The sequence below is a fragment of the Rhinoraja longicauda genome, chromosome 5, assembly GCF_053455715.1.
Source record: "Rhinoraja longicauda isolate Sanriku21f chromosome 5, sRhiLon1.1, whole genome shotgun sequence".
Lineage (NCBI taxonomy): Eukaryota > Metazoa > Chordata > Chondrichthyes > Rajiformes > Arhynchobatidae > Rhinoraja > Rhinoraja longicauda.
In genome coordinates this window covers 14,535,417-14,549,861 of record NC_135957.1, presented here as the reverse complement: position 1 = coordinate 14,549,861, position 14,445 = coordinate 14,535,417, and the positions used below count along the sequence as shown (strand labels likewise).

Genomic DNA, 14,445 nt, shown 5'->3' with positions numbered 1-14,445 from the left:
GCTTTACTTAAAATATTAGTGTCAAATATTTAAAATATTTACAATATTTAGTACCAAAGTAAACAAATAGACTCAAATTTATATCATAATTGCTTTTCCTAAATTCCAACTCGCCTTTCCTAGTCTTTTGCAAAAGACCTCCAGTTTACCAAAAATATACATTTCTGACACATCAAAAGAACTGTCACGTTCAGTTTCAATGGTCTTTTGTTTGGTTTTCTGGAAAAACATACGATATTCTTCTAATAATGCTTTACATTCCTGAAACAAAGAAGAAACGGTTACATTGAAAGCAACACTTTACCATAGATTACTACCATCTGGTGAAATTAAAAGAATTATAAAATTTAAATGAAATTAGCTACATTGTAGTTTTTCTTCATCTTGTAAAGGAAAGCATTAATCAAACAGCAACAAGGAAAGAAGATAACCAACATAAAAAGGAGAGGGGAAGGGGTGAGGAAGGGGGGCTGGAGGGGGTTAAATCAGAAAGGGAACAAAAATGTGAAGATTGGTGATGAATCAGAAGGAGAGATAAAAGAAGAAACCATTGCAGTGTATATAATGGTAACTGTACCTTTAAGAACTGATTACCAGTTGTGGTGCGATTTGGGTCTTATCAGTCTCGTGAATACGTATGCAAGTATGCCCAGTGTACTTTTGTAAATTAAAGGGCCCTGGTGAGACCGCACCTGGAGTACTGTGTGCAGTTTTGGTCTCCAAATTTGAGGAAGGATGTTCTTGCTATGGAGGGCGTGCAGCGTAGGTTCACTAGGTTAATTCCCGGAATGGCGGGACTGTCGTATGTTGAAAGGCTGGAGCGATTGGGCTTGTATACACTGGAATTTAGAAGGATGAGGGGGGATCTTATTGAAACATATAAGATAATTAGGGGATTGGACACATTAGAGGCAGATAACATGTTCCCAATGTTGGGGGAGTCCAGAACAAGGGGCCACAGTTTGAGAATAAGGGGTAGGCCATTTAGAACGGAGATGAGGAAGAACTTTTTCAGTCAGAGAGTGGTGAAGGTGTGGAATTCTCTGCCTCAGAGGGCAGTGGAGGCCAGTTCGTTGGATGCTTTCAAGAGAGAGCTGGATAGAGCTCTTAAGGATAGCGGAGTGAGGGGGTATGGGGAGAAGGCAGGAACGGGGTACTGATTGAGAGTGATCAGCCATGATCGCATTGAATGGCGGTGCTGGCTCGAAGGGCTGAATGGCCTACTCCTGCACCTATTGTCTATTGTCTATTGTCTATAAAGAAAACCCACACTGGCAATTGCTTTGACTGAAACTTATGTTTGTTTCCATCCACATGCCACTATGGTATGTATGGTATGGTGTGGTATTTATTTGTCACGTGTACTGAGGTACAGCGAAAGTCAGTTCAGTATAAGTATCATTACACATAAGCACTTAGATGCCTATTAGATAAGCATCTCAGATACAATACAAGTGTATAGCAGTGGTACACTGCGACAGTACACAGTACATTGCGACAGTACACAGAGAGATTGGCGTCATTGTCAAGTCCCAGTTGTTGTAAGCGCAGGGATACTGATCTGTCCATGAAGCTCTGTTGGCCCAGTGGCGTTGCAGGGTTGGCCTGGCCAAGCATAGCTGTTTCTGTCCTCCACCAGTGTAGGCCACTTCCAGTCCATGTGCTCGGTCTCTTGGAGCGGCACCCTGTCCTTCTGAGCCCCAGGCAGCTGCAGGGCCTCCAGTGGCCCATTTCCCAGTCGAGACACCACACTCTCTCCTGCAGCCAGTCTGCTTAGCGGCCTTCCAAGTAGATTATCGTGGGTCCTCGATGCACGGTGGGCGAGCCCCCAGTCTGCGACGGGTGAGCTGGGCCTACCGAGCAGGTTCTTCTCTGTGACCTGGGTCCACCACCACGTCAGACGAGTTGGGCCTAACAGCCGAGTCCCCCATCACCAGTGGGAAAGCTGAACCTTCCGGGAGAGTCCACGGTCTACGGGCCGTGGCGCTCTCCGGGATTCTGCGTAGTGCGTCTCTCCTGCTGGCGGCTGGTCCTGGTCCTGATCCTGATCCTGATCCTGGTCGGCTCCACACCAGCCGCTGTGCCTGATCAGCACGTCTGCGCAGTGCTCACCAGGAGTTCCCTTCTGTGCTGGCATAGCGTAATATTTTGAATGAATGAATGCTTTATTCTCACATGTGACACGTCCTTAAATTCCTTGCTTGCATACCTTGCCAAGGTAGGCAGTAGTCGCCCATGAAGGGCGCTTACAAAATCCCTCCCCACCCTTCTCCCGCACCAGTTCCCTCTTTGTTCTTCCCCCTTGCCCCCCTCCCTCATGGCAGTCCCTCCACACCAGGTCCCCATTGTCCATTGTTCTTCGCGGCCCCACCCCCACCACCTCTCACGGCAGTTCCCACACGGGACACCTTTGCTCTTCACTCTCCCTTACGGCGGTCCTTCCACGCCGGGTCCTCTGTTCCTTCCCTCGGCAGCGACTTCCTTACTTCACCTCTGTCCTCGTCCACCGACCGCCACACCGACCTCTCCACTAACACTGCCGGGTCCTCTCCTGAGGCCTCCATGGTGCCAACCCAGGCCTCGGATGCGGGCTCCGTATGCAGAGGGCCCTGTCGGCCGTGGGCCCGCGGACTCCATTGGCCACTCCATTTGAACCCGGGTTCCGACCCGTGAGGTTCCTCTGACCTGCGAGGCCCCAGCTGGGCTTCTTCGCGACCATCCGGGATGCATATAGACCGCGGCGCCTGACAGAAAGCCTTCTGCCAAGCGACGCAGCAGGAAGCCTTACACGTGGCAACAAAGGTGGAATCGAGTTTGTGAACTCAACCTTTGAATTCAGTTCAGGACTGTTTTGCATTACGCTGTAATGTTTAACATATGTTTAACATATGGAGTGTTTGGCCACTCCCTGATCGAACCCTCGGCACGGAGATTACCAGGGGTGGGTTTTGGTGATAAGATGACAAGATCACGAGGAGTGTGGGAGGAGAGAGAGTGCTTTGGGTGCGTGCTGTTCGTTGGCTGTGCAAATAAAACCTTCATAACCATATTACAAGGCGTCTAGTCTAAATCTGAGCTGGACCGTACTGAGTCCCGCCACAAACATTTTAAATGGCAAATATAGGGCTGTGTCGCAGGTGATTGTGACCTGGTACAATAGACTTCAGATCTTTCTATGTGTGCAATTGTAGTGCAAAACAGCAGCTACAAGAATCGACGAGACAATGTTAGGCTATCTTTGTGCTGTCTGCGTGGCAAGATGGTGTCCAACAGATACATCGGCTGACTGTGCACTTTCGACAAGAACCGTGAAACCTTTACCTCCTATTGTGAGCAAATAGAAATGTTTTTTAGTACAAATAACATTATTGAAGCTGATCGTGCAGGCAAGAGCACAAAACAAGGCCACCAGGGTATACAAAAAGACAATTCTATTAACTGAAATTGGTCCTGAGGTTTATCCAACTCTCACCAATGTCCTAGCCCCAGAGAAAGCAAAGAATGTTTCATTTGAGACTGTTGTTTCAAAACATGATGCTCATTTCATCCCTAAACCCATAGAGATTGCAGAGGGTTACAAATTTCACACAAGAAACCAGAAGTCTGGCGAGTCTGTAGGTGAGTAGATTATGACATTGAAGAAGTTGTCTTTACACTGCCATTTTGGGACATTTCTGGATTGAGTTTTGCATGATGGATTTGTATATAGATTGCTGGATGAGCAAATCCAATCAAAAGTACTGAACACACCAGCCCTTCCCTTTGATTTGGCATGCAAAACTGCCTTGGCCATGGAGATGCCATCTCAAAGTGCACAAGAGTTTTGACCAACACTAGCTGGCACAGTCAACAGTTAAAAGGCCTGTTCCAAAACACAAACATGACAAGGCAGGGAAAAGGCCTTCGTAGCAAAGTTCTGGGAAAAGCGCAGATACCTGCTATCGATGCCATGGCCAACACAAAGCAAATAATTGCCAGTTCAAGTGCTACAACTGTCAAAAGAAAGGCCATATTGCATCAGCATGCAGAATACCATCACAGCACAAAGCAAAATAAAAGGCTCAACAGGATTGTCAAAGAAGCTCAAAAGAATGAAGTTCTTGAAGGGAATTCAAAATTCAGTATGTCACGGTGGCTAGCTAATTTCTTACTGAAATATTGGTTCACGTATATACAGGGTATATACTAGCTGAACTTTTCATGGTAAGACGGCTCAAACTAGACTGAGTTTGGTTCTATCTAACCTGTCAACCACGGTTGAACGCAAACAATATGATCAGAAACATCATTATGGTGGAAGTCAAAAAGAACATAGGTTCAATACACATGATCAAGTTTGGGTGCGACACAAAATGCTGGAGTAACTCAGTGTGTCAGGCAGCATCGCTGGAGAGAGGAATGAGTGACGTTTCAGGTCAAGACTCTTCTTCAGTCTGAAGGGGACATGCGTAACGGTCACGTGTGGCGGCGCCTAACGGCTGCGGCTCGCTGGCAGTCTGTTCGTCTTTTTTCCTTTTTTTGTTGTTGTGTGTCGGTGTTGGGATGGTTTTTGTTTTTGTTTTTTGGCTGTGTATGTGTGGGGGGGTGGGGTGGGGGGTGGTGGGGGAAACCTTTCCTTTTTAGGTCTCTTCCTCACGGTGCGGGGCGCGGCTCGGCCGCGGGCCTTCCATCGCCCGCGGGGCCTTCCATCGCCCGGTGCGGCTCGGCCACTGGACTTTACACCGCTGGTGCGGCTCGGCTGTGGGACCTAACATCGCCCGGTGCGGCTAGGCCGCGGGACTTTACATCGCTGGTGCGGCTCGGCCGCGGGACCTAACATCGCCCGGCGCGGCCGCGGGACGGTTCAACGCCAGGTGCGGCTCGGCCGAGGGGCCTTCCATCGCCCGGTGCGGCTCGGCCGCGGGACTTTACACCGCTGGTGCGGCTCGGCCGCGGGACCTAACATCGCCCGGTGCGGCTAGGCCGCGGGACTTTACATCGCTGGTGCGGCTCGGCCGCGGGGCCTTCCATCGCCCAGCGCGGCTCGGCCGCAGGACTTTACATCGCTGGTGCGGCTCGGCCGCGGGACTTAACAGCGCATGGTACGGCCGCGGGGCCTTCCATCGCCCGGCTCGGTCACGGGACGTTTCAGCACCCGGTGCGGCTCGGCCGCGGGGCCTTCAATCGCCCGGCTCGGCCGCGGGACCTAACATCGCCCGGTGCGGCTCGGCCACGGGGACTTCCATCGCCCGGGTGGGTCGGGGACGAGCTGTCTGTCCGTGGGCGTGGGGAAGAGAGTGGAAGTTTTGTTGCCTCCATCACAGTGAGGGGGTGTTTGGAGTCACTGTGGTGGATGTTTGTGTTGGGGTCATGTGTCTTGTGTTCTTTTTTTTTGTGTGACTGCTAATGTAATTTCGTTCGGTACCTCGGTACCGAATGACAAATAAAGCTCTGTATTCCTGTAAATGGTCTTGGTAAGCAGGATTAAGGTAAATCCCAAATGTTTAATGTATATTATAAGCAAGAGCGTAGCTAAGGAATGAAGTCAAGTCAAGTCAAGTCAAATTTATTTGTCACATACACATACTCGATGTGCAGTGAAATGAAAGTGGCAATGCCTGCGGGTTGTGCACAAAAATAATTACAGTTACAGCATATAAATAAAGTTAATAAGTTACTAAACATAGCACAAAAAGTGTCGACAAAAATTTAGTCTCTGGGGTTATCAAAGTTGACAGTCCTGATGGCCTGTGGGAAGAAGCTCCGTCTCATCCTCTCCGTTTTCACAGCGTGACAGCGGAGGCGTTTGCCTGACCGTAGCATCTGGAACAGTCCGTTACTGGGGTGGCAGGGGTCCCTCATGATCTTGCTTGCTCTGGATCTGCACCTCCTGATGTATAGGTCCTGCAGGGGGACGAGTGTAGTTCCCATGGTGCGTTCTGCCGAACGCACTACTCTCTGCAGGGCCATCCTGTCCTGGGCAGAGCTGTTCCCAAACCAGACTGTAATGTTGCCGGACAGGATGCTCTCTACAGCCCCAGAGTAGAAGCAATGAAGGATCCTCAGTGACACTCTGAATTTCCTCAGTTGTCTAAGGTGGTAAAGGCGCTGCTTAGCCTTACCCACCAGTGCGGCAATGTGCGTTGCCCACGTCAGATCCTCTGCGATGCGGACTCCCAAGTATTTGAAACTGCTCACCCTATCCACAATAGACCCATTTATCTCCAGTGGCGTGTACGTCCTTGGATGTTTAGCCCTTCTGAAGTCCACAATCAACTCCTTTGTTTTAGTGACATTCAAGAGGAGGCTATTGTCCTGACACCAGAGTGCCAGATCAGCCACCTCCTCCCGGTAGGCCTTCTCATCGTTGTTGGAGATCCGGCCCACCACCACAGTGTCATCAGCAAACTTGATGATGGAGTTTGAGCTGAACCTGGCCCTACAGTCATGTGTGTATAGGGAGTACAGTAGGGGGCTAAGGACGCAGCCCTGGGGGGATCCTATGTTCAGGGTGAGGGAGCTAGATGTGTGTTCCCCCATCCTGACCACTTGGGGCCTGGCAGTGAGAAAGTCCAGGACCCAGGCACACAGAGGGGTGCTAAGCCCCAGCTCCAGCAGCTTCTCAACCAGTCTGCTGGGGACTATTGTGTTGAATGCTGAACTAAAGTCAATGAACAGCATCCTCACATAGCCCCCCTGTTAAAGATATTGGCACACCGAGAATGAATGGCAAGAGAGGGGATCTCCAGAGATGCTGCCTGACCCACTGAGTTACTCCAGCATTTTGTGTCTACCTTCGATTTAAACCAGCATCTGCAGTTCTTTCCTACACATCAAGTTTGAGTTCTCAGCCCCCCTTACAAAGTTAACAAATGGGAGTTGGGAACAGTAGTTGAAGTGTATGGCACCAGGTGGTACTTGGTAGAAATTGGAGAATGTGTTAGAAGTGTGCACACAAACCATATGATCCCAGCAAAGGATGAACATAGACAAGGCAAAGCATAGACAAATAAGCAGATCTGTCAGATGCTGGTATTATTCCAAGTTCAGATGTAAAATCAGATTCTCAAAAGAAAATGGAGACAAAGGCAAATGATCCGGAAATTGACTCACATTCAGAATCAGAACCCAACACTCTTCCTAAACCACTTAGGAAATGTGTGTAAACCAGTCGTCAGATTAAATTTGTAAAAGTAAAGAAAATTGTTCCAGTTTGGCTCATTTACAAGTTATTTTATTTTCTAAGGGGAGAGCAGTGGAGTGTACATAATGGTAACTGTACCTTTAAGAACTGATTACCAGTTTGTGGTGCAATTTGAGTCATATGATATATTCAGGGATCTTATCGAAACGTATAAGATTATTAAGGGGTTGGACACGTTAGAGGCAGGAAACATGTTCCCAATGTTGGGGAGTCCAGAACAAGGGACTACAGTTTAAGAATAAGGGGTAGGCCATTTAGAACTGAGATGAGGAAAAACGTTTTCAGTCAGAGAGTTGTGAATCTGTGGAATTCTCTGCCTCAGAAGGCAGTGGAGGCCAATTCTCTGAATGCATTCAAGAGGGAGCTAGATAGAGCTCTTAAGGATAGTGGAGTCAGGGGGTATGGGGAGAAGGCAGGATCGGGGTACTGATTGAGAATGATCAGCCATGATCATATTGAATGGCGGTGCTGGCTCGAAGGGCCGAATGGCCTCCTCCTGCACCTATTGTCTTTTGTCTATATTCATTATCTTATCAGTCTCGTGAATATGTGTGAGCATGCACAGTGTACAATTGTAAAATAAAGACCCACACTGGAAACTGCATGACTAAAACATGTTGTTTCTGTCTACATGCCACTGCGGTAATATCTGACAACCATCTGCTCTTTTTTGGTCTGTTTCCACCTATCATCTATCTGCCTCTGTCTCCAAACTCCACCCCACTCCATCTGACTCTCCCCCTTCAACCTTCACCCATCCTTGGTTCACCTATTATCAACTGGCCACTGTTTCACTTTCCCTCTTCTCTTTACACTGCTTATCCTTCCGCTACCCTTTCAATTCTGATGCAGGACCAAGAAAATCGACAATTCCTTCACCCCCACAGATGTGGCTCAAACCGCACAATTCCTCCAGAATTTTGTTTTATTCCAGCATCTGCAGTCTTCCACGTTGACATTTTCTCCAGTCTTCTGGTATGTCAATTAAGGCTCATGAAAAAGCAAAAATCTCCATTGGAACGCCTCTTTTGCCATTCAGTCTCTGGGAATGTGTGTCAATATCTTCCCTAGCTATGCTCTTGCTTATAATATATATTAAACATTTGGGATTTACCTTAATCCTACTAGCCAAGATCATTTCACATCACCTTTTCACCCTAACTTCTTTCTTAGGTTTTTTCATGTATCCCTTATAAACTTCAAAGGATTCACTTGGGACCAAGTGCTTATACCTTACATATACTTCCTTTTTACCCTCGCGAAGAGGAGCAATGAATGGTTTACGGACAAGATTAACAAATAAAGCATTTTAGGAGTAGATTAAGAACAGGAGAGTAATCTGTAGGGCCCATTAGGGAGCAAAGGAGTAACCTGTGTGAGAAGCCAGAGATCATAGGTGGTCTAAAATAAATATTTTTAATCTACATTAAGTATAGAAATTGACATAAAAATTGGTAGTTTTGTTGATAACGAGGATATGGGGTTAAGGCTGCAGGAGTTGAGTTGATTACATGACTAAAAGACCAGATTGAAATAAACCCTTATTAATGTAAGGTGAAGTATTTTGAAAGGACTGCTAGTTTATTTAGTTTATTGTCATGTGTACCAAGGTACATAAGGCTAAGATATACAATCAATGGGCCTTTGGGAATACAGAGAAATTGATTAAACCTTAGTGTACATTTCCAAAAATCGCTAAAGATGGCAGAACAGGTAGATAAGGTGGACAAGTGCTGAAAAATGGGATTAGTTTAAACGGTTACTTGATTGTTGGCATGAACATGGGGGGCCGAGGGCTCTATTCTTGTGCAGTATGATTCTATGACTGTGAAATTGCAGTGAAAGAAGTCAGGGAGGGGTATGGTGGAATTTCAGAACAAATTCCCATTGCAAAGGAGGAGATATTAATATGCCATGAATTAAGGATAAATTAAAAATGGATTAGTCCCCAAGGCCAAATTAGATATATTCCAAGTTGACTTGGACTCTGACAAAAAAAATCAAATCTTCCCTAATATCAGAATAGTATTGAGGGTTATGTGGTGCCTTTTTCAAGAAATTATCTTGAAGGTCGCAGAGGAGCAGCAGCCAGACCAGCGAGTGAGTGGATTGGCTGAGGCATCCTAATTTGTTGAGTTGATAGTTGACTTGATTAGATAAAATTAAGTTCAGGTCTCAGGGAGTAGGATTGTTGAGGGGAAGTGCCTTGGTGAGGTAAAGTGCAAGTCTTTGGCTCAATAATCTTTGGCAAGGAGGCTGAGGCTAGGAGGCTACACTTAAATCTGTTTTGTTTGTAATTTAATTTAAATATTTAAACTTGTGATGGCAGGAAATCTTATTGCAGTGAATTTGTTGCAGGATGTGGGAAGTCAGGGGCACTGCTGGTGTCACTGACCACTACACCTGTGGGAACTGTGTCCAGATGCAACTCCTCAAGGACCGTGTTAGGAAACTGGAGCAGCAGCTGGATGACCTGCGGTCCATCCAGGACGACAAAAGCTTCCTGGACAGGACCTAAAGTCAGTTTGTCACTCCAATAGTGCAGGAGGTGCAACGTGTAGAGACGGAAATTAAAGGGGATGAAGCGTGTGCAGGAGACCTTGGTGGAAGTACCTCTTGAAAAAAGGTACAACCTCCTGGGAGCTGTCGCAGCAGACAACACTTCAAGTCCGAGTGGCGGTCAGGTCTGTGACTCGAATCCTAGTGCTGAGACTCAACCGGCGAGATCAATGTCAGGCAGAGCCATAGTGGTGGGTGACTCCATTATCCAAGGTGCGGACAGGAGATTCTGTGGTGACAGGCGCGATTCGAGGATGGTGTGTTGCCTCCCTGGTGCCAGGGTCCAAGACATGAATGTCCTTGTGAGGGAAGGTGAGCAGCCGGAAGTAATGTGCATGTAGGCACAAATGACATGGGTAAGAAGAGGAAGGAGGTTCTGCAACGTGAGAATAGAGAACTAGGTACGAGGCTGAAAAGCAGGACTTCTAGGGTGGTTATCTCTGGGTATCTTCCAGTACCTCGTTCTAGTGAGGGTGGGAACAGGGAGATAGGTGATCTGAATGTGTGGCTGAGAAGATGGGGCAGGGGACATGGATTTAGATTTCTAGATCACTGGAATCTCTTTTGAGGCAGGGGTGACCTGTACAAAAGGGACGGGTTGCACATTAATTGGAAGGGGACCGACATTCTGACACTGCCTGTTTGCTAGTGCTGCACAGGTTGGTTTAAAATAAAAACAGGATAACGAGATAGAGAACAGGCCCCCTCGGAAACTATAGTGATCATCTATATGTGGAGCTACTGGAGATTTACATGATCCTCAATGAATATCTTTCCTGTTTTTACCATGGAGAACATGAATATTGAAATGTTTAATGGTACTTTATTATTACATGTTACAGTGTGAGGCAATTCCTTATTTGACATACAATCCAATAAAATTCTACAATACAAAAGCACAATAGTCTGATTTTACTGGATTGCATGCAAAACAATTTCACTGCATCCAGGCATCTATGACTTGTGAAAGACAAGGGAACTTTGGGGAGTTAATGGTGCTGTCTTGGGGACAGTCCGTATTGCAGTCAAGGAGGTGGTGGATTCCTAAAATGTATAAAGGTAGATCCATTTTTCAGACCTGATCAGGTTTATCCAAGAGGCAAGAGGTTTATCAGGTGACAAGAGAATAAATTTCAGAAGCCCTGGTTGAGATATATCAGTCACTGTTAGACACTTGGGTTTGGGCCCAACCACTTGGTCTAGGTAACATTTAAAACACATTTGAACAGGTACATGGATAGGAAAGGTTTAGAATGATATGAGCCAGGTGTGGGCAAATGTGACCAGTTGGCACATTGATCACCTTGTTTCCAATACTTTATGATTCTGTGACTGTCTATGGGTCTATAACAGTGAGAATGGGCAGCATATATAAGACTGCCACAATTAATATAATCTCTCAGAAATATCGTAGGGCATCTCAAAGACAGGCAGGCAGAGAAGGCTTTTGGGCTGCTTCATCAGATTCCATTTGGAACATGAATGTCACTGGAAGCATGTTGTACCCTTGTGGTGGGGTTGTGCTCCAGTGAATAAATGCTGAAGAATGAATGAATCATGATTACTATCAGAATATTGGGCAATTACACATATGATTCATTGCCAAATGCACAAAAGAGTAAAATCTCTTTATTTTGTGAAATAAGGTGCATTGACATTCACCAACCATAAAGCAAGGTACATGATGTCTAAAGGCACCCTGGAATACATGGAGGTTTGTAGTGCTCGTGGTTACTTATTTTCTTATTTCCTGCAAGAATAACATGCAGTTAGTCATCATTGAATAATATCTCAATGACCTAGATGCACAACATTGGTTTATACTTCCTCCATAGAAACCCAGAAAGAGCCAAGCATGTTGGGCCATTGATGTTTGAAGTTCATAACCAAGGTCTGCCACATATAAGAAATATGCCATGACCTCAATTCCACACATCAGCCTGATCCCCACAATCTTTAACTCTGCATTGCTACCCCTACTCCCTCATGTCAAAAAGTTGTCTGCATCTGCCTTAAATAAACCCAAAGACTAAGCCTCCACATTTCTTGGGATTTTAGAATCCGAAAGATTCACAAAACTTTAGTAATAGATATTCTTTTAAATATGTTTTTAAATGGGTAAAACCCTATCCTAAGAAATAGCCTTGAGTTCTAAGTTCTAACACCAGAAGAAACAACATTTTGCATCCACCTTGTTTTAATAAAATCATTCAGTGTATAAGCACAATCAGTTAATTTTTTTCTTATATGATAACTTCTTCATACCAAAATCAATTTAGAGAACCTTCCTGAACTGAATTACAGTTAAATCTATCCATTAAGTAAGCATATATTGCAACAAGAAGTGTGTAGTCAAAATTCAGGAGTGCATCATGCAAAGCAAAGAAACCACCACTATTCAATCTAATTTCTAAGCAATAAAATCTCAAAGTAAAGCAAATAATATAGAAAGATTTACCTCCATTCTTTTAAAAATGAGATGAGAATCCTGGTCCCATACATGAACAGCACCACCATCAGTTATATACTCTTTGCAGGCTGTAACCATTTGGTTTGTGACCTAAAGTTAACAAAGCAAAATACAATATTAAAATTAATAAAGTGCAGAATGATTCAGAGATTAAACACAATCAGGGTATAATGCCTACCTTTATAAAGAGGGAAGTCATCTGTTGTGAGGTGTTATAGTACCTTGACACATTGTGGATCATTTGAATTGCATTTATCAAATTTGGAACACCTTTTGTCATAGTCACCTAGAAATTGAGCATAATAGTGAGAGGTAAAATGTTAAAAATACCACAGACCAAAAATTATATTACCTGAGGTTCAGGTTTAGATTTATTATTTCACATGCAACAATGTACAGTGAAAACCTTTTTGTTAGCATGCTATCCAAACAGATCAGATATACCATTCCAACTCAGGTACCATAGATAAGAGCAAATGGGAAGATACAGAGTGCAGAATGTAGTTCTCAGCATTGTAGCACCTTAAACAAAGTCCAATGTCCTCAATTGAGTAGAGGTGAATCAATAGCACCCTATCTTATGGAAAGACCGTTCAGAAACCTGATTACTTTGTTCACTGAATGGAAGCTCTTCCATGTGGGAATAAACTCAGGTCACAGAAGGATACCTCTTGAGGTTGCTCGTAATATTTTAAACATAAATACTCAGCAGGTCAGGGAGTATGTGTGGACAAAGGAAGAGTTATTGTTTTGTTTCCTCCCCAATTCCAACAAAGAATCTTTAACCTGAAACATTAGCTCTTTTCCTCTTCCATTGATTCCATGAACTTATAGGTATTTCCAGTATTTTCTGGGTTGATTCCACATTTCAAGCACCTTCAGATTTATTTGATTCTCAATTAATGTCTCAGATTGATGACCATTGATCAGAATTGAAACTGCTTTTCTCTCTCAATTTTCTAGTATTTCGAACCATTTGTATTTCAGATTAACCGGTATCTGTTTTCGTTGCTTTCTCTTCAATGACATTTTTAAATTTACATAGCGACATAAGACTATTCATATTTAGACGTCATGTTCTCTGAACAACATCAAAAGGATCAAAAACATCAAACATCAACATCACCCCCCCCCCACTCAATCCCCTCTCTTCCCCCCACTCACCCACTCCATCCCCCCTACCCTATCCCCACTTCCCCCTCCCCTCCCCCACCCTATCCCCACTTCCCCCTCCCCTCCCCCCACCCCATCCCCACTTCCCCCTCCCCTACTCCCCCCCATTCCCCACCCACACTCCCCTCCCCCCACCCCCACTCCACTCACCCCCCGACTCCCCATCCCTCTCCCCCACCCCCACCCCCACTCCCCCCCCTCTACCCCCCTCCACTCCCCCCCCCACCCCACCCCCCCCACTCCCCCACTCCCCCCCACCCCTCCACCCCCCCACCCCCCTCCACCCCCCCCCACCCCCCTCCACCCCCCTCCACCCCCCCCCCCCTCCAAGGAGATCGTGTTCTATTAAAAGCATTCTGGGAGTGGTGGGAAAACACTGAGAAATACAAGTTTAGCAATAACCAATATCAAGGAGAATATTAGCAAAATTTCCACAAGGCACTATAATGAGGTAGACATAATCTGTCTGTTATAGGAAAGATGTTGCTAAACTGCAAAGGGTGCAGAGAAGATTTACGTGGATGTTGCCAGGACTCGAGTACGTGGGCTATAGGGAAAGGTTAAGCAATCCAGGACTTTATTCCTTGGAGCGCAGGAGGATGAGAGTGATATTTTAGAAGTGGACAAGATCATAAGAGGAATAAATAGGGGAAATGCACAGAATCTTTTACCCAGAGTAGGGGAATCAAGAAGCAGAGGACATAGGTTTAAGGTGAAGGGGGGAAAAATTAAATAGGAACTTGAGGAACAACTTTTTTTACACAAAACGTGGTAGGTATATAGAACGAGCTGCTAGAGGAGATAGTTGAGGCAGGTACTGTCACAACATTTTAAAAACATTTGGACAGGCTCAAGGAGAGGATAGGTTTCGAAGCATGTGGGCCAAACACAGGTAGGTGGAACTAGTGTGGATGGGGCATGTTGGTCAGCATGGGCAAATTGGGCTGAAGGGCCTGTTTCCACGCTGTCTGACTCTATGACATGGTCTGTGGCAGCAAAACATTTTACAGGGCTCCCAATGGTATCTATAAATTAGGAATCGCACTAAAATAGATGGTGA

The 14,445-nt window shown here is 45.6% G+C and overlaps 1 protein-coding gene across 1 annotated transcript in view; it reads right to left on the bottom strand.

The window, feature by feature from the left end:
• Positions 1-14,445, bottom strand: part of LOC144593844 (dynein axonemal heavy chain 8-like) — a 624,642-nt gene that overhangs the window by 521,477 nt on the left and 88,720 nt on the right. Inside the window, exons 10-12 of the mRNA XM_078399962.1 lie at positions 12,391-12,498; positions 12,201-12,302; positions 115-261 (exon numbers count right to left, since the gene is read on the bottom strand). Of these exons, the coding sequence (XP_078256088.1) occupies positions 115-261; positions 12,201-12,302; positions 12,391-12,498 (357 nt within the window). The remainder of the gene's footprint in view (positions 1-114; positions 262-12,200; positions 12,303-12,390; positions 12,499-14,445) is intronic.